The sequence below is a fragment of the Vulpes vulpes genome, chromosome 14, assembly GCF_048418805.1.
Source record: "Vulpes vulpes isolate BD-2025 chromosome 14, VulVul3, whole genome shotgun sequence".
Taxonomy (NCBI): domain Eukaryota; kingdom Metazoa; phylum Chordata; class Mammalia; order Carnivora; family Canidae; genus Vulpes; species Vulpes vulpes.
The window spans coordinates 97,342,132-97,367,755 of NC_132793.1; the positions used below are offsets into that span (position 1 = coordinate 97,342,132).

At 47.8% G+C, this 25,624-nt stretch overlaps 1 protein-coding gene across 11 annotated transcripts in view; it reads left to right on the top strand.

Moving 5' to 3' along the window:
- AKAP13 (A-kinase anchoring protein 13) overlaps positions 1-12,742 on the top strand; it is a 323,293-nt gene extending 310,551 nt beyond the window's left edge. For all 11 annotated transcript variants that reach the window (XM_072737237.1, XM_072737235.1, XM_072737236.1 and 8 more), the window contains 7 exons: positions 583-744; positions 1,320-1,390; positions 1,848-1,892; positions 5,003-5,053; positions 5,769-6,218; positions 7,086-7,419; positions 8,220-12,742. In XM_072737237.1, the coding sequence (XP_072593338.1) occupies positions 583-744; positions 1,320-1,390; positions 1,848-1,892; positions 5,003-5,053; positions 5,769-6,218; positions 7,086-7,419; positions 8,220-8,269 (1,163 nt within the window). In that variant the 3' untranslated portion in view covers positions 8,270-12,742. The remainder of the gene's footprint in view (positions 1-582; positions 745-1,319; positions 1,391-1,847; positions 1,893-5,002; positions 5,054-5,768; positions 6,219-7,085; positions 7,420-8,219) is intronic.
- The last annotated feature ends 12,882 nt before the right edge of the window (positions 12,743-25,624 follow it).

Genomic DNA, 25,624 nt, shown 5'->3' on the forward strand with positions numbered 1-25,624 from the left:
GTTGTGTGAGATTTGACTTTGATGTTTCCCAGTTGCTCATTTATACATGAAATACTTTCCTAAGTTTTTAAGTTCAGATATCTTTTCTCACTTCACAGGACTCTAATTCTATTCCACTTTTAGTGCTTTCTCCCTTCTGTGGGACACTGCTCTAGAAAAGAAGCCTCACTGCTCAGATTTGAGACCTCAGATCCTTAGACTACTCTGGTCCCTTGAACTCACTGTGCCAACGGGCAAAAACCCTGCCAGTTTCAGTACTGCTCTCAAATTGGCCCATCTTGCTTCCCCGGGAATTCTTTTTTGCTACTTTGGGCCTGACTCTAGAAGGCCATGCTCCTTCCAGTAAATGACTATCTTCCCTGTGCCCTTTCAAATTTCCTCAGCCCCATGTAAATAAGACTGAAGGCTTCCTCTGAATTTCCCAATAGAATCCAGAGCTGAAACCTTTCTCTGAGCAAAGAAAGTCACTGAGTCCCTCTGGAATTTTCTGATCATGCTCCCTACATATCATGTATTACCATGATATTTTCTTTTTCTCAGTGGAAGGTGAAATACAACTTTTGCACATTTCCTTTTTTCCAGTGGAGATCCTTCAAGGTTTGGTGAGTGGAAGCCTGGGAGGCACACTCGGGCCGGCTGTCAGTAGCCCTGTTGAGCAAGAAGGCATAGTTGGCCCTGTTTCCTTGCCTCGGAGAGCAGAGACCTTCGGAGGATTTGACAGCCATCAGATGAATGCCTCAAAAGGTAAATGATTTAGGAGCGCCTGGCTGTCTTAGTAGTCAGTAGAGCATGCGGCTTTTGCTCTCAGGGTTGTGAGTTCAAGGCTCACATTGGGCCTAGAGCTTACTTTGAGGGGGATAAAAAGGGTAAATGATTTAGAACCCATACTTCTGTAGATGATCCTTCTGTAGACTATCACACACAACCAAAAATGTGCTCATTCTGGTAGCTGCATCTCCTCTGTCCCAGTCAGTAGAAGTTTTAGTGAAAGCTCATTTAGTAGCTAGCTGCTAGAACACTCAAGAATCTCTATCAGTGTCATGCTTACTTTGAATAATAAAAAACAATTTCCTGGGATCTCAGGTAAGCTGTGGCCAAAAGAGTAATGATACTCATTTTTCCTTTCTGCTTCTAATTCTTCTGCGGCCACAAAATTCTTAATCACTTAGCTGCCACCAAGCGGCTTCCCCCTTTTTGACAATAATAAGATGTAGGATTACCACCATATCTCTAAGCTATATATTTTGTATGCTTTTATTGGTTAATCTGTTCCACAGCTTTATTCAAAACAAAACAAAACAAAAACTTGTTTGTTTCAGGAGGTGAGAAGGAAGAGGGAGAGGATGGCCAAGATCTGAGGAGAACAGAATCCGACAGTGGTCTGAAAAAGGTATTTTTCTAAAATGCACCACCCGAGACGTCCTTGGCACTTCCCTCTACATCCATAGACTTTGCAGTTAATCCACTGGAATCTTATTTTGGATGCCTGACTTGCTGTTAATTCCTACTTTAAGAGAAAAACACATTTTTAAAGAAACCCTACAATTAAAAGTACCATATCACTGGCCCTTTGACCTCTCAGGCTTAGAACCCTGAGTTTACGTTCATGGCTCCCCCTGCGGCCCCGACATCAGGAGCTTTGTGTTAGTGGCCCATACCAGCCTTGACTCTTCAGGTGTGTCAGTTAAGTCCAGCCTCAAATCTTCATTATCCTGCAGCAGGAGGCTGTGCTGGAAAAGAATAAAAATGAGAAGCCCAAGCATAACAGACATACATTGAATATTATCTTTGCCCAGGATCATCTTTTTCTTTTTCTTTTTCTTTAATGCATGTTTTTTGTTTTATAGGGTGGAAATGCTAACCTGGTATTTATGCTTAAAAGAAACAGTGAGGTAAGGGCATTACGAGCTGTGTATAAGAAAAGGATTTTGTTATAATTGCTAGGCTGAGAATGCTTATTTGTGTTTTGCTGTTATGAACAAGCTGACTCCTGGCCTTGATCTGTGCACTTAACCGTGCGGTTGCCACTTCCATTTACTTGGCTGTTCCCTGGCCCCGGGGCCTCAGCCTCGGATTGCTCCAGACTTCTCCATCCTGGAGAAGCAGGCCTCTTGCTTTCTGGGAAGATGCAGGGTCACATAAGCCTGGCTCTATGGACCATGGCACCTCCCCTGTAGGTAACTGCGCAGTAATATCCTGTCCTGCAATGACTCAAGTTGCATTTTCTTTGAGTGCTGCTTTTCACTCGCTGCATGTCACTCTGTGTCACGCACAGAGTGGTGTCACTGCTCTTATGGGAGAGGGGATCTTCCTTCCCTTCGTGGGTTCAGTTCTGCCCACCCTGCTGGGAGCTTGCCTCTCTGGCTCTGGTCCCCTCTTCCTGCCTCTTCCCCGCAAATCCTGTTCCTCTTCCCTGCAAATCCTGTTCTAGGCCACCACCCTCTCCACACTTGCTTGGCTCTGATCGGCTGGAATGCTTGTCAGCCAACCGGAGTTAGACAACAAATGACAGTGGCTTTATGGGGTGCCCCTCTCTGGGTGCTCTTGAGTTTCTTCTTACTTTAAAAATATATATATATTTATTTATTCATGAGAGACACAGAGAGGCAGAGGCAGAGGGAGAAGCAAGTTCCATGTAGGGAGCCTGATGTGAGACTTGATCCTAGGACCCTGTGTCACACTCTGAGCCCAAGGCAGATGCTCAACCACTGAGCCACCCAGGCTCTTGAGTTTCTTCTTGGTTTTAACATAATATCTTAAGTCCCTGACGAACGTGGTTTTAAAATTTTTAATTAAAGGGAACTTCCCCTTTTCCCCCCCTAAAACTTGTTGGCATGGAAGTGTAAAAACACCATGGTTTTCTGAAGGCCTCCCCTTTGGTGTGCTTTCCTTAAATGAAATAAACTTACTCTCACACAGACTGTTGCTCTCTGTACCTACTGCTCCAATGAAATTTCGCTCTTATTTTTCTCTTTGGTAACTTCTCCCCCTGTATTTTGTGACAAGGGTTGGGTAAGAAACTACCAGACCAGGGCATTTCAGGCACTCTAGTGAGGATAACACTCTGTGGACCACAAGCCACTGTCAGAATAAACTGAAAAGAGGAGTAAAAACTGTGTTCTCAGAAGGGCTATAAGCCTAATAATTTTTTGTGTGTTTTGTTCTAAGTACAGTTGATCCTTGAATTGCATGGGCCCACTTAATAGGCAGGTTTTTTCTGACAAATATAGTGTAGTGCTATAAATATGTTTTCTTTTTGATTTTTTTAGTAACGTTCTCTTCTAGCCTACTTTTATAAGAATACAGCATGTAATACCTATAACGTACCAAATATATGTTAATCAGCTATGTTATGGGTAAAACTTTGGGTCAACAGTAGCCGTTAGTAAAGTGCTGGGAGTCAGAAGTTATAGGTGGATTTTCTACCGTGCAAGGGAACTGCTGCCCCAACCCCTGCATTGTTCATAGGTGAGCTGTATTATAAAAGAAATATGTGGTCATAGTAGAAAGTTTGAAAAATGTCCAATCATGAAAAAAAGAATAAAATGATCCCACCACTGAGAAATAACTACTGTTAAATGTTTGGTATTTATATTTCCAGCCTTTTCTTCTGCACAACATATATTTATTTATATGTATAAGTTTATGTGGGTATGACTAGTACAAAAATAGTTCTGTATAATTTATACCAAATAGGGATCCCTGGGTGGCGCAGCGGTTTGGTGCCTGCCTTTGGCCCAGGGCGTGATCCTGGAGACCCGGGATCGAATCCCACGCTGGGCTCCCGGTGCATGGAGCCTGCTTCTCCCTCTGCCTATGTCTCTGTCTCTCCCTCTCTCTCTGTGTGACTATCATAAATAAATAAAAATTTTAAAAAAAACATAATTTATACCAAATACTCCCTGGAGCTTTGTGTCCTTTTTTCCCCTTACACACATTAGAAGCATTTCCCCAGAGCAGATTTATACACACATGCTCTTTAACGGTTGCACGTTATGTTGTATGCCATCATTCAGTTCTTCCTCTAGTTTGTGTGTGGAATTTAATGCAGCAAAAACAGCTCTGTGCGGCGCTACCGCACTCGAGAGAGAAATACTCATGGCATGCTCCCCTTCCCTCCACACAAGTCTGTCCTTGCTTTCACCAGCATTGGGAACAGTCCGCTTGTAACTGACGTTTTGTTGGTTTCATAAGTTCAAGTGATATTTTATTTTTCATCTGTTTAATTTCAAATAAAGGTGAATCATTTTTTATAGGTCATATAATTGGCCATTTATATTTCTTTTACAAATTGCTGGTTTGTGTTGCCTGTTTTCTTACTAGGTTATTTGTTTCTCGTTGATCCACAGGAGCCTTTTTTCATTTGGCTTTGAGTGTCCCTGCATTACATGTTTTAATTTTATATTTCATATAGTGACACTTGGTGCATCTGTGATTTCTTGCATTGATTCTTCAAAAAGTCTCTGTTTCATGATGAGAAGACATTCTCATATTTTCTTACTCTCTCATGATTCTTTTTTTTACACTCAACCTTTTAATCTGTTTGAATATATTTTGTGTGAGCCAGGATCCCAACTTAATTTTTCCCAAAGATTTAGCCACTTTCTGAGAACAATTTGTTGAATATTCTTTGCTTCCCCAGTGATTCAGGAATGCTAATTATACACTAACTTCTTGTGGTTTGCTCAGGGCTTTCTGTTCTGTTACATTGGTGTGCACGTCATTTTTATGCCAGTAATCTTAGAGAATTGGAGCTTTACAATGCCTTTCTAATGTGTGCTGATGGCCCTCCTACACCGTCGTTTGGTTGGCTTGATCTTGTTGTGTATCTCTTGGACATTTGTACCTGCTTATTCTTTTTGGTGCTTTCAGTATAGAAACATTGCATTCAGATGCAGGCTCCTTGCTGTGTGTTCAGGGGCTTATGTTGCCAGACAGGACATGGTGTGATGGGTTCTGAGACTCTGGTCTGAGGTAATGTTTCCATTCCTTGCTTTTGCAGCAACTTGTCCAGAGTGTCATTCATCTCCACGAACTCCTAAGCACATTGCAGGTATGGACCTTTCTCTTTTATCCTTTCACTCATTCGTTTCAAGAAAAATTGTTAAGGGTATTGTTGGCCTGGATCTTTGAGGTATGTGGGCTGGTCATAAGTAAAATGGAGCCTTCAGTCAAGACAAGGCTAGCTGTCAGGATGAGAAAGGGTATAAGATGCAGTGCTTAGAGCGTCACTGACCTTCTAAGAACTGATGATTGATGATAGTAGCCTATTATACATAGGTGCTGTAGATAACCCTAGGGCAAACCCCATAAAGTGCTAAACATGGTTTGGATGTTTTCTGTCCAGAAAAGCTTTAGCATGATTTTAAGTTTCCAAATGGCTGCGTAGTATGTGGATAGGGAAGCCCTCCTCAAATAACTGCTATCTAACACTTTCTGGGAATTATCCTTAAATTCTGCCCATTTCCTTTCTGCAAGCTATAACATTATCCAGTTCCCACTTCCTCACACCTCCAGAATACATACAGTCTCCACCCCAGGCAGTGTCAACAGTGTGTGACCAAGTGTAACAAGACTCGGTCCCCACACAGTTGACATTCCTGTATGAGAAGTGCCCCCAGGGGCGGGCACTTGGCTCCAAGGTTATAGTGGAGCGCTCTGACCAGACTGGCCTAAAAAGTGAGGGGGAATTGTAGGCTGTCCTGAGCCCGGGGCTGGACCAGGGGTAGGGCTAGTCACACCTCCCTACTTCTCTTGCCCCTGCCCAGGGCGTGGTGCTGCAGCAGGACAGCTACATCGAGGACCAGAAGCTGCTGCTGGCAGAGCGTGCACTCACCCGGAGTTCATCACGCCCCAGCTCCCTGGTGGAGCAGGAAAAGCAGCGCAGCCTGGAGAAGCAGCGCCAGGACCTGGCCAACCTGCAGAAGCAGCAGGCACAGCACCTGGAGGAGAAACGGCGGCGCGAGCGCGAGTGGGAGGCCCGCGAGAGAGCGCTGCAGGAGCGTGAGGCCCGGCTGGCGCAACGTGAGCAGGATGTGTGGCGTGGCCAGCAAGACCTTGACCGTGAGCGGGAGGAGCTGCAGCACAAGAAGGGTGCCTACCAGTGTGACCTGGAGAGGCTCCGCGCAGCCCAGAAGCAGCTGGAGCGCGAGCAGGAGCAGCTGAAGCGGGATGCTGAGCGACTCAGCCAAAGGCAGGTGGAGCACGACGCGTGTCAGGTGAGGCACTGGGACGGGTAAGGGGGTGCCCCCGGAGCTTGCTTAGCCTGGACGGGGTTGGTGGGGACAGGGGCACCGGGGTCTGTGTGTGGGGTGGTGAGCCCCGCCCTCTCTGAGCTTAGGCCAGGGGTGTTCTGCGGGCATTTGGGGAACATGGATACCTGTGACTGAACTGCCTGTCTGTTGACACTGGTCTGGTGTTGCCATCTTCCAGGGATGAAACAGGTTAGCAGAGAAGCAGGTTAGCTTCCCACAGAGGTGTTTGAGGTATAAGGTGGGAGCAGGAATGGGCTCTGCATGTTGCTCTTCAAGACAGGATGGATTCCACCTGCATCCCAATAACTCAGCAGGGCTCTGACTGAGGAAGCCCCTCCCTGCAACACCCCTGCATGGGACACCACAGATCCGATGATGCTCCTCTACCTGGTTTCAACTCCTGACTCCCTACCACCCTCTTAACCTGACAGGCTCCCATCGTCCCTCAGCCCTGAAATAATTCTCCATGGCCCTGTGTGATTCAGTCTTCACCCAAACATCTCTCCTGTTTCTTCAGGAATGGGAGTTTTTTACTAAGCTGCATCATCCAAGATAAATTAATTCTTTCTGCTGCTGACATTAAGTACATGTAATAAAGTTAATAATGGTATCAAAACTAATAATTGTAATACTTTCCCAGGTACTACTTGGGGCGGGGAGGAGTAGCTAGTCAAGAAGTCCTGAATCCTTATACAGTGAGTGCCGAGGTGTCCAAGGAAGTGGGTGCACACCAGGCTGAAACCCCCCAGTTGACCTCAGCCAGCATTTAGTGAGTGGGCACTGGGAATCCCACTGGCACCTCACTTAAAACCTCGTTTGGAACATGTGCAGGTGTCATATCAACATACTAAGCTGCTGAGGATCCCATCCTTCTTTCCGAATCCTGAGGAGCCCCCCATGCCATCTGTACCTTCAATAGCCAAATCAGGATCCCTGGACTCAGAACTCTCAGTATCCCCAAAAAGGAACAGTATCTCTCGGACACACAAAGATAAGGGGCCTTTTCACATACTGAGTTCCACCAGCCAGACAAACAAAGTACCCGAGGGTCAGAGCCAGACCCCAGTACCTGCCTCTGCCTCCACCCGCCTGTTTGGGTTAGCTAAGCCAAAGGAAAAGAAGGAGAAAAAGAAGAAGAACAAAGGCAGCCGCTCTCAGCCCTGTGGTGAGTTACCCACGCCAGGTCCCCTCCAGCCCCATTGCCCCCAGATCTTGAAGGGTGGGCAGGTTTCCATAGCATGGGGATGGTTAAATTGGGGCCATTCAGGTGTGTGCTGTCTTGCCAGGCGCACTTGCTTTGCCTGTGAAGGCTGCTGGGACTCACACCTGGAATACCAACTCTGTGGTCATTTAAGACATCCTCCCCCCTTGTGCACACGTGTGCCCAGGAGAGTGTGCAGGTCTCATATTCCAGGCATCTGTTTCCCAACTGAGGCACCCAGATGAAGACTAAAGTCTCCCTGCTTCCCTGTAGGACTGGTCCAGTCACCAGTAGAGCTCGTACTTAGCACTTCCAGGAGCTGGCTGTGTGAAGCAGGTGATGCTAAGCCCAAGAGAAACTAGGAAATGGAAGTTCAGAGAGACCAACAGTTGTGCTTGCCAGCACAGCTTGTGATTAAACCCCACTAACTGAGGTTCCCAGTTTGGACATCACTTTCCCCAAAGTCCTCCCTCTGTTCCTTCTCATTAGGATTGCTCCCTCTGCTTTGTGCAGGAGAGCAGCTTGTCTCTGGGCCTGTTTGTGAATAGGAAGTCTGGTGCTTTGTCAAGTGACAGTGAAGGGTGCCAGAGGACCTCATTTACTAAACCAGTTAAGGAACCCTGGCCTGGAGAAGGGGTGGGTTGCCTACCAGGCCATCACTGGTTGCATCCCAGAAGACTGGGGTTGAGGAGAAAGGGAAGAGAGTTCAGTGAAAAGAACAATTGTTTTCTGAAGTTCTTTCTCCGTGGTTTCTCCTTTACCAGATGGCCCCGGGTCAGAAGTACCCGCAGAGGGTGAAGAGATCTTCTGCTGACGCTGCCCTCTGCCAGGGCCACCACCTCCTGTCCTGGCCCATGGTTACCAGCCCCACCTCTCCTGCTGTTTCTGGGTGTGGTCTCTTACCTTGGACACCCATGCTGCCCCAGGTCCTGGACCAGAGTGACAAATGGTCTCTAATGTCAGGGTGGGGCAGGGGACCAGGAGTCAGTGGCTGCTCACAGCTCCCGGATTGGGGCTGGCCCTACTGAGGGTGGTACACTGAAAGTAGGTGGTCCCAGAAGTCCAGGTGATGGTTTCGGACATGTCAGGAATTTCTAAAGGCTGAAAGAAGTTTCCAAATAAGGTCTAAAATTCTACCTGCCTTTTATTTGCGGGAGACAAGCAACAGTCAAGCAGCAGCAGATAATTTGGACTTGGTCTGTGTACATAGTTACCGTCTGCATATACCCATGGGGCATACCAGAATCAGGCGCCATCTGTAGGAGGTGCTGCCCCGCCCTGCCTGGGGGACACGCAGGCACTCAGCAGTTATCCCCTAGCCCTCCAAGGCAGCTTTCCTATAACCCTACTCTGTGCACACACCCCTTTCTGCATGTATTTCTCATTTCATTTTAGAAGTGATAGCAAACATTTGTGAAAACCAGTGAGAAAAGGCATGACATGTTTAAAAAGCATATGTGTGTATATATGATCTGTACCACCTTGATTTGGGTGTTTGTCATTTAAAAAAAAAAAAAAATCTAGTTTTAACATGAAATCCAAAGAAATCTTATACTTACTGGTTTTCCAGGATGTTTGCCCGCATACTCTGGGCAGAGATGAAGTAGAGAATCTCCTCATCCCTACTCCTGCCTTGTGACACTTTCTGGTTGTCACTGACTCGCAGCCTCCTGGCAGCACGCCAAGGGAAGCTGCTTCTCCGGCACTGAGGTGGTCCCCACCCCAGTACCGGGACAGCTGGCCATGTCAGTTCAGGTGAAGGAATTTGGCCCACAGGTAGTAATTTTTACATTAGTGCAGCCCGATCGATAGCTGGCCCAGGTGTGGCTTGGAAATGTGCTCATCCTCTATCAGGAGGCTGGGGCACAATTTGATTTCTTCAAACATTTTTCAAATCTAAAGGTCTGTTGGTTATTGTACTCCACCCCCTGACGGTGCCACAGATGTGGCCTGGTTACTCTTCTTTCCTCTCTTCCACACTGTTGGTGATCTGTATTTGCTGGAGGCTCGTCACCGGCTAGTAGGAGCAGGACCGTTCATTGAGTTCCTCTGAGGCCCCATCTCCCTGCTGGACTCACTGCTCCCTGTAAGGGGAGACCCTGGAAAAGCCTGCTTTCATTATGCCCCGGGTCCTGCCCCTCAGAAGCATGGGTCTTTGAACATACTTCTTAAACAAAATCTGTAACTTGGTGCTTGTTGATGAATTGCAAGCTGGCCTTGCAGATGGAGATATTTATCTTTCAGTTTATTTGAAAGAGGTCTGGTTTAACATTTTTAGGTTAGGTTTGTTTATTTATTTGTGTGTGTGTGTGTGTGTGTGTGTGTGTGTGTGTGTGTGTGTATAAAGTGAACAAGTGAACATACTAGCCCAACGGTTTCAACCATCTGATCAATGCAGAAAGTGAATAGCCAACAGTGCTGCTCACTCCTCGGTGTCTGTCAAAGTGCTTTGATGGCCCAAAAGAAAATTAATGGTTAGGGAAGGGGGATGCTTTTCTTCTCTCCTCTCATCCCCACCTCATTCTCTGATCAAAGGATGTCATCATCCTTACTGGAGAGTCAGAACCTGCCACCTCTGAGTTAATCACCTATTCCTATTGTGGAGATTTCTTAGTCTTCAGAAACAGACTTTAAGACCAAAACTGGCTAATGGTCTTTTGAACTCTGATTCCCCTTCCCCCACCCCTAAAGTTCCTTTTGTGCATCAGTCCAGCAGAGCCTGCCATGGTTTTCCTCAGATTCACACAGAGCCCAGCTCTCTTGGGCACCAATCCCAGCTCCCCACTGGGGCTTGCCGTCCCACTGGACGTGTGCTGTCAGAGGAGATGGCTGGCCAGAGGGGATGGCTCCGGGCACTCGAAGCCTGGCAGCTGGGCCACCCTGTTTCCTGAGCCTGCGGCAGGAAGTGCTCAGGGCTGACCACATCGGCCCTCACGTCTGCTCTCCACAAGAGTGCTCTGGACCCCGGGTCACTGTCCACTGCTGCCTAGCTTGATGGCAATTTGAAAGTGTCTTTTACTCTCAACTAGCTATAACGTTTAAGTGGATTTGGTTGGGGCGATGGTGGGTTTTTTTGTTGTTGTTTTTTTTTAATGGAGACCTCGCCTGCACCCACACCCCAGTAATTTAATTTGGTCAGGTTCTGGCTGGACAAATGTAGAATCGTAATTAGTAGCTTCCTGCATCCACCCCACCTGGCCACCTCCATTCAGAATCCAGGCTGCCGTAGGAAGAGACAACTACTTAGTAAGACCCGTGCTCTGACTTGCCTTTCCCCTCTCACCCCCAGGAGACTGGATCTGGGGGACCTCACATTGTGCTTGGAGAGCTACCTGGGTTGTTACTTGTGCTTGTGACCTTGAAAACTGCTCTGGTTACTGAGTCTAAAGCCCCGTCTGGTTACTGGTCTCCCTGTGAGAAGGGGTCGTCTGCCAGGGTAACTCTGATTCAGTTCCCCGTTGTATCTTCCAGCAAGCTCAAGAAATCAGATGCTTGACGGTGTGGTTGAGTTTTGGGGGTCAGGTAGAGACCACTAGCCAAGAGTCCCCAAGTTCCCAGAGTCTAGGGAATTTCCTGGAAAGAGGCTGCATCTTCTCAGTCTATCATCTCAGAAGTTGTCATCCTGTTTGGGTGACACGTGCACTTTAAATGCTCTCGTCTGTTGGCTTCATTTTTGAGACAATCAGCTGTGGTAACTGTTTCCTTCTTTGAAAACTTGAGGGTTAAAAGCATGCAGATCGCCATAATCCAGCCTTTGCCAACATTCCATTCTCTGCCCCCAGGAGAGTGATCTGTGCCTCATCAAGATTTTTTTTTCTTTTTTTTTTTTTGAAAAGGTACGAATCTTACCTTTTTCCACCTTCTGTCTCAGGGTAGCACCACTCAAGTCCCTTTGAGAAGAGAATGTTTCCCTTATTCTCTTCCTCAGCCTGCCTGAATTGTTCAGACCCTCGGGGTTTGTTGTACCTTTCCGGGGAGGGAGCTGGAGTGGGGTGCAGGGTGACGGAGGCAGAACCTACCCAGGAGGCCAGGACATCATCCACGAGTTGCTCCTCACAGAAGTACTTGCTGTTCACCACTTGGCCTCTGAGGCAGCTTTTCCAGAGCCAGTTCTTCTGAGGATTCTGGTATTTGCTGGGGGGGTGGCAGTCCACTGCAGTGTTGGTGGCCACTTGTGCCCAGGCCAGCCCCACCTGGGAGGGGGTTGGAGATGCTGTCTTGGTGAGTGGCTGTCCCCAGGGTGGCTTGGGGAATGTGGAAGCCCAAGCAGCCCTTTAGGGTCAGATGGTGGTTGAGAGACGTGTGTGCCTTGCCCACCCACCTTCCGTCTGGACATACATGCTGGTGCTGCAGGCCTGGGCGCCAGCCCCATGCTATTGCTCATTGACAGGCAGAGATGAAGAGGAGGGCAAAGAGTTTGTTGTGGTTTGTGTCTGTCTTCGTTTTTCTTCCAATGTAGCCTAACATTCCTAGTTAACCAGAGCTTTGGAATCTACTGCCTGCTGGCCAGGTTTTAAAGTGAAAAGTATTTTAATGCTGCCATAAGAGTAAAAACAAAAAAGGAAGGGAAAAAACAAAAAGGCTTCTTTCCTTCTACTTATCTAATTTAATTTGTCAAAAGATTGACAGGCCTTGAATTAATTCTCCATCTTGCTAAGGTTTAAAGCCGGGCAAACCCTGCTGGCTCAAGTCCTCCGGCCACAGACATGACACCCTGCTCCGCACACCCGGCCTATGCTTGCGGGGGGGGGGGGGGGGGGGGGCTCCTCCCTGCTGCAAAGCAGAGGGCACTGCCCCCCCCCCCCCCCCCCCCCCGGCCCAGCCTCTCCACCCCAGGCCTCACCCAGCTTGAGCTCTCCTGCCTTCTACAGCCACCTTCCAGGGGCCCGCCCAGTCAGCTTGCCCATGGTCACGGTTCAGCCTGTGGTTTTCTGTGTTCCTTGCCCACTGGGGGCATGGGACATGCCCGGACCTGCAGGAGGGCAATTACCGTACACCTTATACCTCTGCTTTTGTTGTTTTCAAGCGCTAGATGAACGTTTCTGTGCTAGGTTCTTTTCAATAAAAAGGGGTTAAAACCCAGATGCTGTATATTAATTTGTAATTATGTATAAAGTAAAGCAGTTTTACAGTAAAACTGTAAAAAATTTTTTCAGTGTGTTTTCTGGGATTTTGCCACAACATACTGGCTTTGTATTTTATTTATCTTCCTCTCTAGTTATTGGCTTCAGACTCTACTTGTAAAGTCCCCTCCACCCTTTCAAAAAATAAATGTCCTTTAAGTCTTGATGTTGCCATATCCTATTTTGTCCCCACGGGCTTCCTGTAGAGCATCCCAAGACATTCAGGGCTCCTGATAACGGTACCCCCACACTCGAAGAAGAGCCCTCTCCCCAGAGAGAACTTACAAGCACTCAGTGGCTCCTCAGAGGCCTTTTCCTGGGGCCCAGACACAAAACCCAGGGGTGACAGGCCAGCCGTGAAGCAGATCCCGTGAAGCGGGATTTGGGCCTGGAATCAAAACTATTTCCAGTCATATCAGTGCAGTAAAATTGTCCTTTGCTATAGGTTCTGCTCTGTAAAAAGAATTGTTTGCCTGCCTTTGACAACTTTCCCCACCCCGTGCCCCGCAGACACAACTCGATAATGCTCACATCAGTGCAAACAAGCCAAAGACAAACTCCACAACTATAAATGCAGAAGTGAGACCATATCAAAGAGGGTGGGAAAGGGAAAGATAACTGGGAACCAAACAGATGACAGCTGTCCACGGGAGAGAAACAGACCATCACACCAGGGAGCCCCTGTGGGGGGGATGAATCCCCGTGACATCTTGTTTTGAAAACTAGAAGGGCCGAATTTCACAAGTTCTTATGACCTTAAAATCAGCCAGCTTGGCTCTTGGAGTTTGGAGGGTCAACAGGAACCAGAGTCCCGACCCTTAAAGAGGCAGCACAACAAACAGCCCAGGGAGGTAGTGACCTGGACATACAGGGGCAGAGTTACTAATCTCAGAGCATGGGCAGGAGGGGCAGAGGTTATCGGGATACTCCCAGGAACAAAGGAGCTGCCAGATGCCATTTCCTGCCCCTGCCCCCTGCCCCCACCCCTGCCCCCCAGCATCAATACACAGCCGCCTGTAGGAACCAGCCAGCTGATCTTCACTATCTAACTTGCTGACACCCCACCCCACTCCCTGCACTTTGGCAGATCGATCCCCTCCAGCCAGTCCTGCCTCAGTCCCAGGGATGCCAGTCCCTTGCCCCAGAAGACTGTGCAAACCTTGCCAGCACCTTACATCCTACCCCCATGCAGATCTGCCCCTTCCAACCCAGCCAGCCTTGGTCACATCCCCCACCCCGTGGCTGCAGGTCCTCTCCTGCAGAGGACTGGCACACAAACCTTGCAAACACTGCACATCCTGCCCAGCACACTTTGTAGATCTACACCCTCCAAGACACTCTTGGCAGGAGCCCATCCAAAGCGGTACCACAAGCCACACAGTGTGCACGCAGCCCAGACAAGATCCCGCACCATTCCAAAGAGGCTCCTGCCCCAGGGAGAGGGAAAAATAACCATAAACCACCAGTCAGGCTGCAGACCTCTGTTCTGATAACAAGCCCCACCCAACAACAAAACCTTCTCAGGGACAACACAGGGAGAGTGCCCTATAGTTTGGTGATACTATATCTCTGGCAAACATCTGGTCTGACTGAACTCTGGCCCCAGCCAGCCCCACACTGGTCCACTAACAGTAGAGGGACCAACTGCCCACAACAGGGCAAAGACAGCCACTGCAGATGACTGGAGAGAAGATGCTCAGTGACAAAAGTAGGCTCCAGGCAACACACACAGGAGATGCTCTCGGGCACATGGATGGCTCAGTCGGTTGGGCACCTGACTCTTGACTGGCTCAGGTCACGATCTCAGGGTCATGAGATTTGAGGCCTGCATCAGGCTCCACACTCAGTGCAGAGTCTGCTTGAGATTCTCTGCCCCTCCCCCTGCTTGTGTTCTCTAAATACATACATAAATACATAAAGTCTTTTTAAAAAGAAAAAGGAGACACCCTTGAAGCACCAAGTTATGGTGAGCAAGGGACATTGTACTGCAGAGTACTACAGAATCTTTTTTTTTTTTTTAAGATTTTATTTATTTATTCATGATAGAGACAGGCAGTGGGAGAAGCAGGCTCAATTATGAGGAGCCTGATGGGGGACTCAATCCCAGGACCCCAGGATCATGACCTGAGCCAAAGGCTCAACCACTGAGCCACCCAGGTGCCCCTGGAACTTCTTTAAGACCACTACTTTCAAGTAGGAGACATAGCTGACTTTCCTAACACAGAAACAGACATAGACAAAATGAGGGGACGGGAATATACCCCAAGTGAAAGAAAAGGACAAAAATCACACCAAGAGAGACCTAAGTGAAATGGAGGTAATATGCCTAACAAAGAATTTCAAGTAATGATCATGAAGATACTGGACTTGAGAGTGTAGGACCTCACTGAGGCTCTTAGCAAGGAGATAGAAAACATTAAAAAGAACCAATCAGAGATGAAGAACTCAATAAATGAAAACCACATTAGATGGAATAGACTAAAAGGAAGCAGAAGAACAGGTCAGTGACCTGGAAGACAGAGCAATGGAAAGCAATCAAGCTGAGCAAGTGAAAAGAAATATATATATACAAAATATATATACAGGGCAGCCCCGGTGGCCCAGCAGTTTAGCACCGCCTTCAGCCCAGGGCGTGATCCTGGAGATCCAGGATCGAGTCCTGCATCGGGCTCCCTGCATGGAGCCTGCTTCTCCCTCTGCCTGTGTCTCTGCCTCTCTCTCTCTCTCTGTGCCTCTCATGAATAAATAAAATCTTTTAAAATTATATATATATAATATATATATAATATTATATTATATATATATATATCCTAAATAAAAATTGACTTAAAGAATTCTTATACTATCAAGCATAATAACATTCACATTATGGGGGGTTCCAGAAGGAGAAAGACAGAAAAAAAGGAGGCAGAAAATTTACTTAAAGAAATAATAACTGAAAACCTCCTAAATGTGGGGAAAGACAGAAATCCAAATCCAGGAGGCACAGAGAGCCCCAACAAAATCAACCAAAGGAGGTCCACATGAGAACATACAGTAACCACAGTGGCAAAAAGTAATGAGAAAGACAGGATTTTAAAAGCAACAAAAGAAAACAATTACATACAATGGAAACCCCCATCAGGCTATCAGCTGATTTTTCAGCAGAAACACTGAAGAACCAGAAGGGAGTGACATGATCTATTCACAGTGCTGAAGAACAACTTGCAGCCAGGAGTATTCTATGCAGCAAGGCTCTCATCCAAATAGAAAGCTTCTCAGACGAAACTAAAGTAGTTCTTGACCACTACACCTGTCCTACAAAAAAAAAAAAATTATATATAAAAAATATATATATATATAAACAGGCTCTTTGAATGCAAAGGGAAAACCATAAATAGGACTTAGAAAAGTAGGAAACACAAAAGCAGTTAAATATATCTGTAAAAATCAGCCAAGGGATTCAGAAAATAAAAAGATACAAAGTATAACACTGTATACCTAAAACATGGGGAGGAGAGAATAGGTTCACATTTGAGTGATCATCAGTGTAATACAGACTGCTAAATGCAAAAGATACAGAGTTAATGGTAACCACGATTCAAAAACTACTCATAGATTGCAAGGAATAAAGAGAAAGGAATCCAAGCATATCACTTAAACAAAATCAGCAAACCATGAAAGAAAGAGAAGGAAGGATCAGAGATAAAATACAAAAACAACTACAAAACAACAAAATAATAATAAACACAAATCTATCAATAATTCCTTTGACTATAAATGGACTAAATGCTCCAAAAGACATAGGGTGACAGTATAGGTGAAAGAACAAAACCCATCTATATGCTGCCTATAAGAGACTCATTTTGGACCATCTCAAAAAAAGACACCTGCAGATTGAAAGTGAGGGGGTGGAGAAACATTTCTCATGCAAATGGATGTCAAAAGAAAGCCAGAGTAGCAATACTTACATGGGGCAAAATAGACTTTATTTTCTTTAATAGAATTTAGGGGCACCTGGGTGCCTTAGTTGGTTAAGTGTCTACCTTTAGCTCAGTTCATGATCTCAGGGTCCTGGAATTAAGCCCCACATGGGGCTCCCTGCTCAGTGGGGGGAGTCTGCTTCTCCTTCTCCCTCTGCCCCTCTCCCTGCTTGTGCTCACTTGCATGCTCTTTCTTTTGTGCAAATAAATAAAATCTTTTAAAAAATAGACTTTAGGGGGGCACCTGGATGGCTCAGTGGTTGAGCATCTGCCTTTGGCTCAGGTCGTGATCCCAGGGTACTGGGATCAACTCACATATCAGGCTCCCCACAGGGAGCCTGCTTCTCCCCCTGCCTATGTCTCTGCCTCTTTCTCTCTCTCTGTGCCTCTCATGAATAAATATTTTTACATAAATAAAAATAAAAAATAGACTTTAGAACAAAAACAAGATAAGAGAAAAAATAAGAGACAAAGAAGGACTTAATAAGGGGGACAATCTAACAAGAGGATATAACAATTGTAAATATTTGTTCACACAACATGAGAATATACAAAGCATGAAACCATTAATAAAAATAAATGAGATAATTGGCAGTAATACAATTATAATAGGGGACTTTAGCATCCCATTTACATCAATGGACAGATCATTCAAACAAAATAAGGAAACTGTGACTTTGACTAACACACTGGACAACAACAAATTTAACAGATATATTCAGAACATTCTATACTAAAACAGCCAAATACACATTCTTTTCAAGTGTACATGGAACATTCTCCAGAATGGATCACATATTAGGCTACAAAATAAGCCACAACAAATTCAAAAAGATTTAAGTCATACATCTTTTCTGACCACAATGCTATGAAACTAGAAATCAGCCACAAAAAATAAAAATAAAAATTTTAAAAAATCTGGAAGACCACAAATACATGGAAGTTAAATAACATGCTACTAAACATCAAATTGGTCAACCAAGAAATCAAAGAGGAAATCAAAACATACATGGAGATAAATGAAAATGAACACACAATGCTCCAAAACCCCTGAGATGCAACAAAAGCAGTTCTAAGAGTAATCAAAAATTTCCCAGCAAGGGTGCCTGGGTGGCTTAGTTTAGTTGAGTGTGTGACTCTTGATTTCAGCTAAGGTCATGATCTCAGGGTCATGGGATCGAGCCCTGCATCAGGCTCTGCACTCAGCATGGAGTCTTCTTGAAATGCTCTCTCTCAATCTCTCTCTCTCTCTCTACACCTCCCCTTGCTCACACTCTCTCTTGCTAAATAAATAAATACATAAATATTAATTGATTTTTTTTTAATCTTTAAGAAAAAACTGTCAACATACAGAAGTCCAGGACCAGATGTCTTCACAGGTGAATTCTATCAAACATTTATTTTTTTTTAAGATTTTATTTATTTATTCATGACAGACACACAGAGAGAGAGAGAGAGAAAGAAAGAGAGAGAGAGAGGCAGAGACACAGGCAGAGGGAGAAGCAGGCTCCATGCAGGGAGCCCAATGCAGGACTTGATCCTGGGTCCCCAGGATCACACCCTGGGCTGAAGGCAGTGCTAAACCACTGAGCCACCAGGGTTGCCCTACCAAACATTTAAAGAAGAGTTAATACCTACTGTTCTCAAACTATCCCAAAGAATAGAAGGAAAGCTTCCAAATCCATTCTGAGACCAGCATTACCCTGATACTAAAGACAAGGAAGACACCACAAAAACAAACAAAAGACACCACAATAAAAGAAAACCACAGGTCAGTATCTCTGATGAAAATAGAGGCAAAAATTTTCAACAAAATATTAGCAAACCAAATCCAACAATACACTAAAAAAATCATTCACCACAATCAGGCGGGGTTTATTCTCAGGATGCAAGAGTAGTTCAGTATTTGCAAAGCAATCAACATGATATATCACATCAGTAAGAGGATAAAAATCATATGATCATTTCAGTAGACACAGAAAAAGAATTTGACAAAGTATAACATCCATTCATGATGTAAGACCTCAGCACAGGTGTGTGTCTGACTGGCTCAAGTGGTAAAGCCTATGTTTCTTGGATCACAAGGTTGTGAGTTAAAGCCCCATGTTGGGTGTAGAGATTACTTAAGAATAAAGTCTTTTTTAAAAAGCCCTAAGCAAAGTAATTTGGAGGTAACATAACAAAATAAAGGCTATATATGAATATATCACAGCTAATACCATATTCAATGGGGAAAAACAGAGCCTTTCCCCTAGGGACAAGATGAAGATGCCCACTCCTCAGTACCTTTATTCAACATAGTACTGGAAGACCTAACCACAGCAATCAAACAACAAAAAGGAACAAAAGGCACAAGTTGTTAAAGAAGAAGTAAAACTTTCACTATTTGCAGAGGACATGGTACCCTATATGGAAAACCCAGAAGATTTCACCAAAAATCTGCTAGAACTGATAAATGAATTCAGTAAAGTTGCAGGATACAAAATACGTGCAGAAATCTGTTGCATTTCTTCACATCAATGATGAAACAGCAGAAAGACAAATTAATAAAACAGTCCCATTTATGATTGCACCCAAAAGAATAATGAAAATTATAAAGACATTGATGAAGAGAATTAAAGATGACACAAACAGGGATCCCTGGGTGGCGCAGCGGTTTGGCTCCTGCCTTTGGCCCAGGGCGCGATCCTGGAGACCCAGGATCGAATCCCACATCAGGCTCCCGGTGCATGCAGCCTGCTTCTCCCTCTGCCTGTGTCTCTGCCTCTCTCTCTCTGTGTGTTTCTCATGAATAAATAAATAAAATCTTAAAAAAAAAAAAAAAAAAGATGACACAAACAAATGGAAAGATATTCCATACTAATGGATTGGAAGAACAAGAATTGCTAAAATGTCCATACCACCCAAAGCAATCTACAGATTTAATGCAATCCCTATCGCAATACCAACAGCAGTTTTCATAGAACTAGAAAAAACAATCCCACAATTTATATGGAACCAAAAAAGACCCCAAATAGCAAAAGCAACCTTGAAAAAGAAAAACACAGCTGGATGTATCATGATTCCAAATTTCAAGTTATACTCTAAAGCAGTAGTAATAAAAACAGGATGATACTGGCACAAAAACAGACACATAACTCTCTGGAACAGAATGGAAAGCCCCAAAATATGCCCATTTTTTTTAAAGATTTTATTTATTTATTCATGAGAGACACAGAGAGAGAGAGAGAGAAGCAGAGACACAAGCAGAGGGAGAAGCAGGCTCCCAGCAAGGATCCTGACAGGGGACTCGATCCCGGGTCTCCAGGATTATGCCCCGGGCAGAAGGTGGCACTAAACCACTGAGCCACTCGAGCTGCCCCAGCCCATGTTTTTAGGGTAAATCAATCTTTAACTAAGGCAGCTGGAATATCCAGTTGGTGCTGGGAAGACTGGACAGCTCCATGCAAAAGAATGAAACTGGACCATTTTCTTATACCACACAAAAATAAACTCAAAATGGATTAAGGACTGAATAGTAAGACCTGAAACCATAAAAATCCTTGAAGAGAGCTGGGACAGTAATTTCTCCAACATCAGCCATAGCAACACTTTTCTAGATAGGTCTCCTGAAGTAAGAGAAACAAAAGTAAAAAACTATTGGGACTACATCAAAATGAAAAGCTTCTGCACAGCAAAGGAAACGGTCAACAAAACTAAAGGCAACCTATGGAATGGGAGAAGATGTTTGCAAATGACGTATCAGATAAAGGGTCAGTATCCAAAATATATGAAGAACTCCTACAACTCAACACCAACCAACATAACAACAACTACAAAAAACGATTCCATTTTAAAAATGGGCAATGTGAATAGACATTTTCCCAAAGAAAACACACAGAAGACCAATAGACATGTGGAAGAAGCTTAAAAAGAATGTTCAGCATCACTCATCATCAGGGAAATACAAGTCAAAACTATATGAGATATCACCTCACACCTGTCAGAATGGCTACAAACACACACACACACACACACACACACACACACACGAAAACAACAGGTGTTGGTGAGAATGTGGAGAAAAAGGAACCCTCATACATGGTTGGTGGGAATGCAAACTGGTACAGCCACCATGGAAAACAGTATGGAGGGGCCTCAAAACATGAAGAATACAAGTACCCAAAATCCACTAATCACACTACCAGTTATTTGCCCAAAAATACAAAATAAGGGATCCCTGGGTGGCGCAGCGTTTTGGTGCCTGCCTTTGGCCCAGGGAGCAATCTTGGAGACCTGGGATCGAATCCCACATCGGGCTCCCAGTGCATGGAGCCTGCTTCTTCCTCTGCCTGTGTCTCTGCCTCTGTGTGTGTGTGTGTGTGTGTGTGACTATCATAAATAAATACAAATTTTTTAAAAAATACAAAATAATTTGAAAGGATACTTGCACCCTGTTTATAGCAGAATTATTTACAATGACCAAATTACAGAGGCAGCCCTAGTGTCCACTGATAGATGAATGGATAAAGATGTGGTGTACGGGCTCCTGGTTGGCTTAGTCAGTAGAACATGCAACTCTTAATTAAGTCAGAGTTGTGAGTTCAAGCCCTACACTGGGCAAAAAGCTTACTTAAAAAAAAAAATAAGACATATGGTGTGCGTATAGCACAATGATGTCCTAAAACCTTTGGGATGCCACAAAAGTAGCTTTAAGAGGGAAATTTATAGCAATACAGGCCTACCTCAAGGAGCAAGAGAAATCTCAAATAAACAACCTTACCTTATACCTAAAGGAGTTAGAAAAAGAACAAATAAAACCCCAAACCACCAATACATAAAGACACAAATGGAATATTATTCAGCCATAAAAAGAGCAAAATCTCACCATTTGCAACAACATGGATTGAGCTAGAAGGTATGATGCTAAGCAAAATAAGTCAGAGAAAGACAAATGTCATCTGATTTCACTCACGTATGGAATTTAAGAAACAAAATAATCGAACAAAGGAAAAAGACAAACTGAAAAATAGACTTTTTTAAAAAAGAATGTATTCATTTATTCATAGATACAAAGAGAGAGAGGCAGAGACACAGGCAGAGGGAGAAGCAGGCTCCCTGCTGGACTGGACCCCGGGTTTCCAGGATCACCCCCGGGCTGAAGGTGGTGCCAACCCGCTGCGCCCCTGGGCTGCCTGGAGGGTGGGCTCCCCACTCCAGAGAACACCCTGCTGGCCTCCAGAGGGCGGTGGGGCGGAGGCGGAAGGGGGCGGAGGGGTGGGGGGCACCCCGGCCCTCATGCGCCCGGGCGAAGTGCCCAATCCCTGACACAGCGCCGTAGGTTCGCTCTACTGGAGTTGAAAGAATTTTAAGGCATTTATGGCAAAAATAGTAAGTAAAACTAACTGGGGAAGAAAAACCCCATTTGCATGGGCTGCAGGGGGATTTTCCGGGTCTGACTTCAGAACGGAGGGGCGCCTGGGGCAACTGCCGGACCCCGCCGAGGTGCCCCGGGCCTGTGCCCCCAGCGGCTGGCTGCTGCCCCTGGAGGCCCCGGGTCCCACGGGCCTGCAGAGAAGGTGGGCAAAGCCCCGGGGAGCCCACGGCCTCCCCCCCCCCCCCAGCGCCCAAAAGGAGAGGGTCGCCCAATGCCGGGTGCTGCCCTCAGGGGACAGGGGGCCTGAGGACCCCTGCTGGAGGCCCGGGCTTCGGGGGACGCGCCGCCTGGTCGCCGCCTGCCCTGGCGGATGCGGATGCGCTGTCCCCGGCTCAGCGACAGGCTCAGCGACAGGCTCAGCGACAGCACCACCTGGCCTGGGGGAGGAGGCCCCGCCGGGGAGAGCGGGGGGGGGGGGGGGGGGGGGCCCGGGGATGGGGCAGCCGGGGTGCAGGGGGCGGGGCCGGGAGCGCGCTAGCTGGGGGGGGGGGGGGGGGCGCAACCTCGGAGCCAGAGCCCCGGAAGCAGCGGAAGGAAGCGGTGCAGGGTGCAGGGGTGCAGGGGCTGTTCCCTCCGCGGCAGGAACACAGAAGCGCGCTGACCAGCGGGCGGAGGAGCTGCGGCCTCAGAAACCAGACGGGGCTGCCTGCAGTCTAGGGGACCCTCTGGTGCAGCCTCCCGGCGGCGGCACCTCCCGGTCGCCCTCCTGCCCCTCCTGTTGGTGGGTTCGAGATTTTCTTTTCCTTCGGATTGCCTTCAGTTCTTGGGGGCCTCACCCAGAGCGAGGGGGGCCCACCTGGGTGCGGCGCCCCCACCCGCAGGCCGGATGAGAGGCGCACCAGGGAAGGGGTCAAGGCTTGGCTGCCTCCCAGGGCCGCACCTTCTTTCCCATGGTGCTCGCAGGCAGGACCCAGCTCTGAAGAGTCCCGAGCTCAGGCTGCCCCTGCCCCAGACCCCTGGTGACCCTTCCCTTCTTCCTGCAGGAGGCCTGTGGCCCCTCGGGATGGGCATGGAGGGGAGAGGGGCCCAGGAGGGCCTTGGCGGGAGAGCCGGGGTGGGGCTGGCTCTAATGGCTGCTCCAGCCAAGCCCTCCCGTCCCCCTTCCTTCGGGGGGGTCCCCACACTTCCCACCCTGTCCCCAGCCGAGTGACAGCGGCCGTTGACACCCTAGCTCCTCCCCGGCCTGGCCTTGGTCTCTGCCCTGAGCTGGACCCGGAGCAGCTCCCGCCTGAGCTGGGGAAGGGCCCCACTCCATCTGGGGGGCTGTGGACAAAGACAGGGGAGACCAACCTCCAACAAGTTATTTAAAGCATCCCCCTTTCTCCTTCAGGAGGGATGGCAGGTAGGTAACTTGCAGGTCTGCTGCAAGGATTGTGAGGACGCCGGGTGCCTGGTCCTGGGCCTAATGCATGAGTCTCTGCACCTGGGGCCTGCTGCTCAGGAGCCCCCGACCCACCCGGGCAGTGTCCGGACCAGGGGGGCCCCTTCTCCATCCGCCTGGCCCCAGCACCAGCACCGGGCTCCACTAGGAGCTTCTGCTTGTCACCTGGGCCTCTGCCTGGTTCATAATACCCTGCTTGGCCTGGCCTGGCTGAAATGCCTCCTCCTCCAGGAAGCCTTCCCTGACGCGAAAACCCAGCCCATTTCCTGTGTGCTTTACAGCTGGAACCCACCGGTCAGCACTTCCACAGGCAGGACCCTCCCTTCTGCTGCCCACTGCCCCCCAGTGAGCCAGGCCAGAGAGTAGGCCTGAGCCCCGTCTCCTGCTCCCAAGAATAGCCTGAAGGTCACCTTGTCCACCCCTCATTCCAAGGCTGCAGTGTTGGGAATAAGGACAGGTGGTGTGGCCTGCGGCCTGAACAGGTAGGAGCCATCCTTTCCCTGCCAGCCGGGCCAAGTCCGAAGGGCAGCCCTCAGCACCAGGGGTTCCAGGGGAAGCTCTCCCCACTGGGAGAGCCCAGTTGGTCTGTCCAGAGTCCTGCTGCCAGGTCCTGGGTGGCCACTCAGCCCCCACCCTACTAGACCTTGCAGCCAAAAGTAGGCCAAGACCACTCAGCACCCCCACCGCCACCCCAGGACCAGAGAGTCCAGGGACCCTCTCTGTCTCCCACCGGAAATGAGAGCATCTCCTGGGAGGCTGGGATGGTCAAAGTGCTGGGGTCTGGAAACAGAGGCAAGCTGCCACCCTGGTGCCCGGCTCCTGTGTCCCGGGGCAACATGCCACCCTCTCTGAGCTATGGTTTCCAACTGGAAAATGGGGATGATGGACCTACCCCTCTCTAAGACAAAGAATTGTCCTTTCTTCCTGCTTGGCTGGAGAGACTGAACAACGAAGGCGTCGATCTTGAGAAGTGTGTGTACGTCCATCCCTTAAGGGTGGACCAGCCAGGTGTGAGCATTTACTGCGATTTGAGGGCTTCCATATGGTCTCAGATCATCCGGGTCAAAGGCAGCTTGTCACTGTTTTGTCTCTTTGGGATGAGCTCCCCAGAGTGGGGCTGACACGGTGAGTGGCACTCACTGGCTGGAAACCCACGATCTCCATGATCCCACTGAACCTGACACCCTGAAGGGGCTCTGAGTGTCCCTGCTTGGATGATTACCTCCAGGCTCAGGGAATCAGGCAACTGGCCCAGCCACAGCTGGCGCCACCCCACACCTGCTGACCTGCAGGCCCGTGCTTTGCCCTTAGACCAGTGTTCAAAGTGTAGTCTTTGGGGGCGCCTGGGGGGCTTAGTCATTGGCGCTCCCAATTCTTGGTTTTGGCTCAGGTCGCGATCTCAGGAGTTGGGGGATCAGGCCCTGCATCACGCTTCTCCCCACTTAGTGGGGAGTCTGCATCTAAGATTCTCTGCCTCTCGGTGCTCCTGGGTGGCTCAACGGTTTAGCACCTGCCTTCAGCTCAGGTCATGGTCCTGGGGGCCTGTGATCAAGTCCCACGTCGGGCTCCCTGCAGGGAGCCTACTTCTCCCTCTGCCTGTGCCTGTGCCTCTCTCTCTCTCTCTCTCTCTCTCTCTCTCTCTGTGTCTCTCATGAATAAATAAAGTCTTAAAAAAAAAAGATTCTCTCCCTCTGCCCTTCCCCTACTCGAGCAGCTCTTTCTCTCTAAAAAATGAATAAATAAATCTTAAAAACCCAAAATACAGTCTTTGGATCGCCTGCATTCAAATGATCTGGGCTGCTTGTTAATATGCATCTCCCTGGGCCAAACCCGGATTTAATGAGTCGGAGTCTGAAATGCATACTAAATTCCCGAGGCCCCTGTTGCACCCTAATCCCACCGCCCCCCCCCCCGCAGAGCACAGCAGGTGGGGGGGCAGGAGAATGGAAGGTGAGGAAGGAGCGTGGGAAGGAGCTCCCACGTGCCACCCCATTGGAACAGCGAGGCCCCTTCCACGCTGCAAATCAGGTACCTCTCGTTCCGCAAATGACCGTCTAACGAGCACTTCGGCTGTTTCCTTCGAGGCTTACAGACTGGTGAGAGCTGCATGGGCTCGGGCCGGCCACGGGGCTCTGCTCTCCTCCTCCTCCGTGGGACAGGAAGGATGCCACCTCCCAGGGCTGCTGGGACCCAGATGAGGGCAGCCAGCTTGGGGTCCTGGCTCCGTGCGTCCTTGCTGGGCCGACAACCCCTCCCCTGCCCCCTGGCCGCCTCAATCCCATACCTT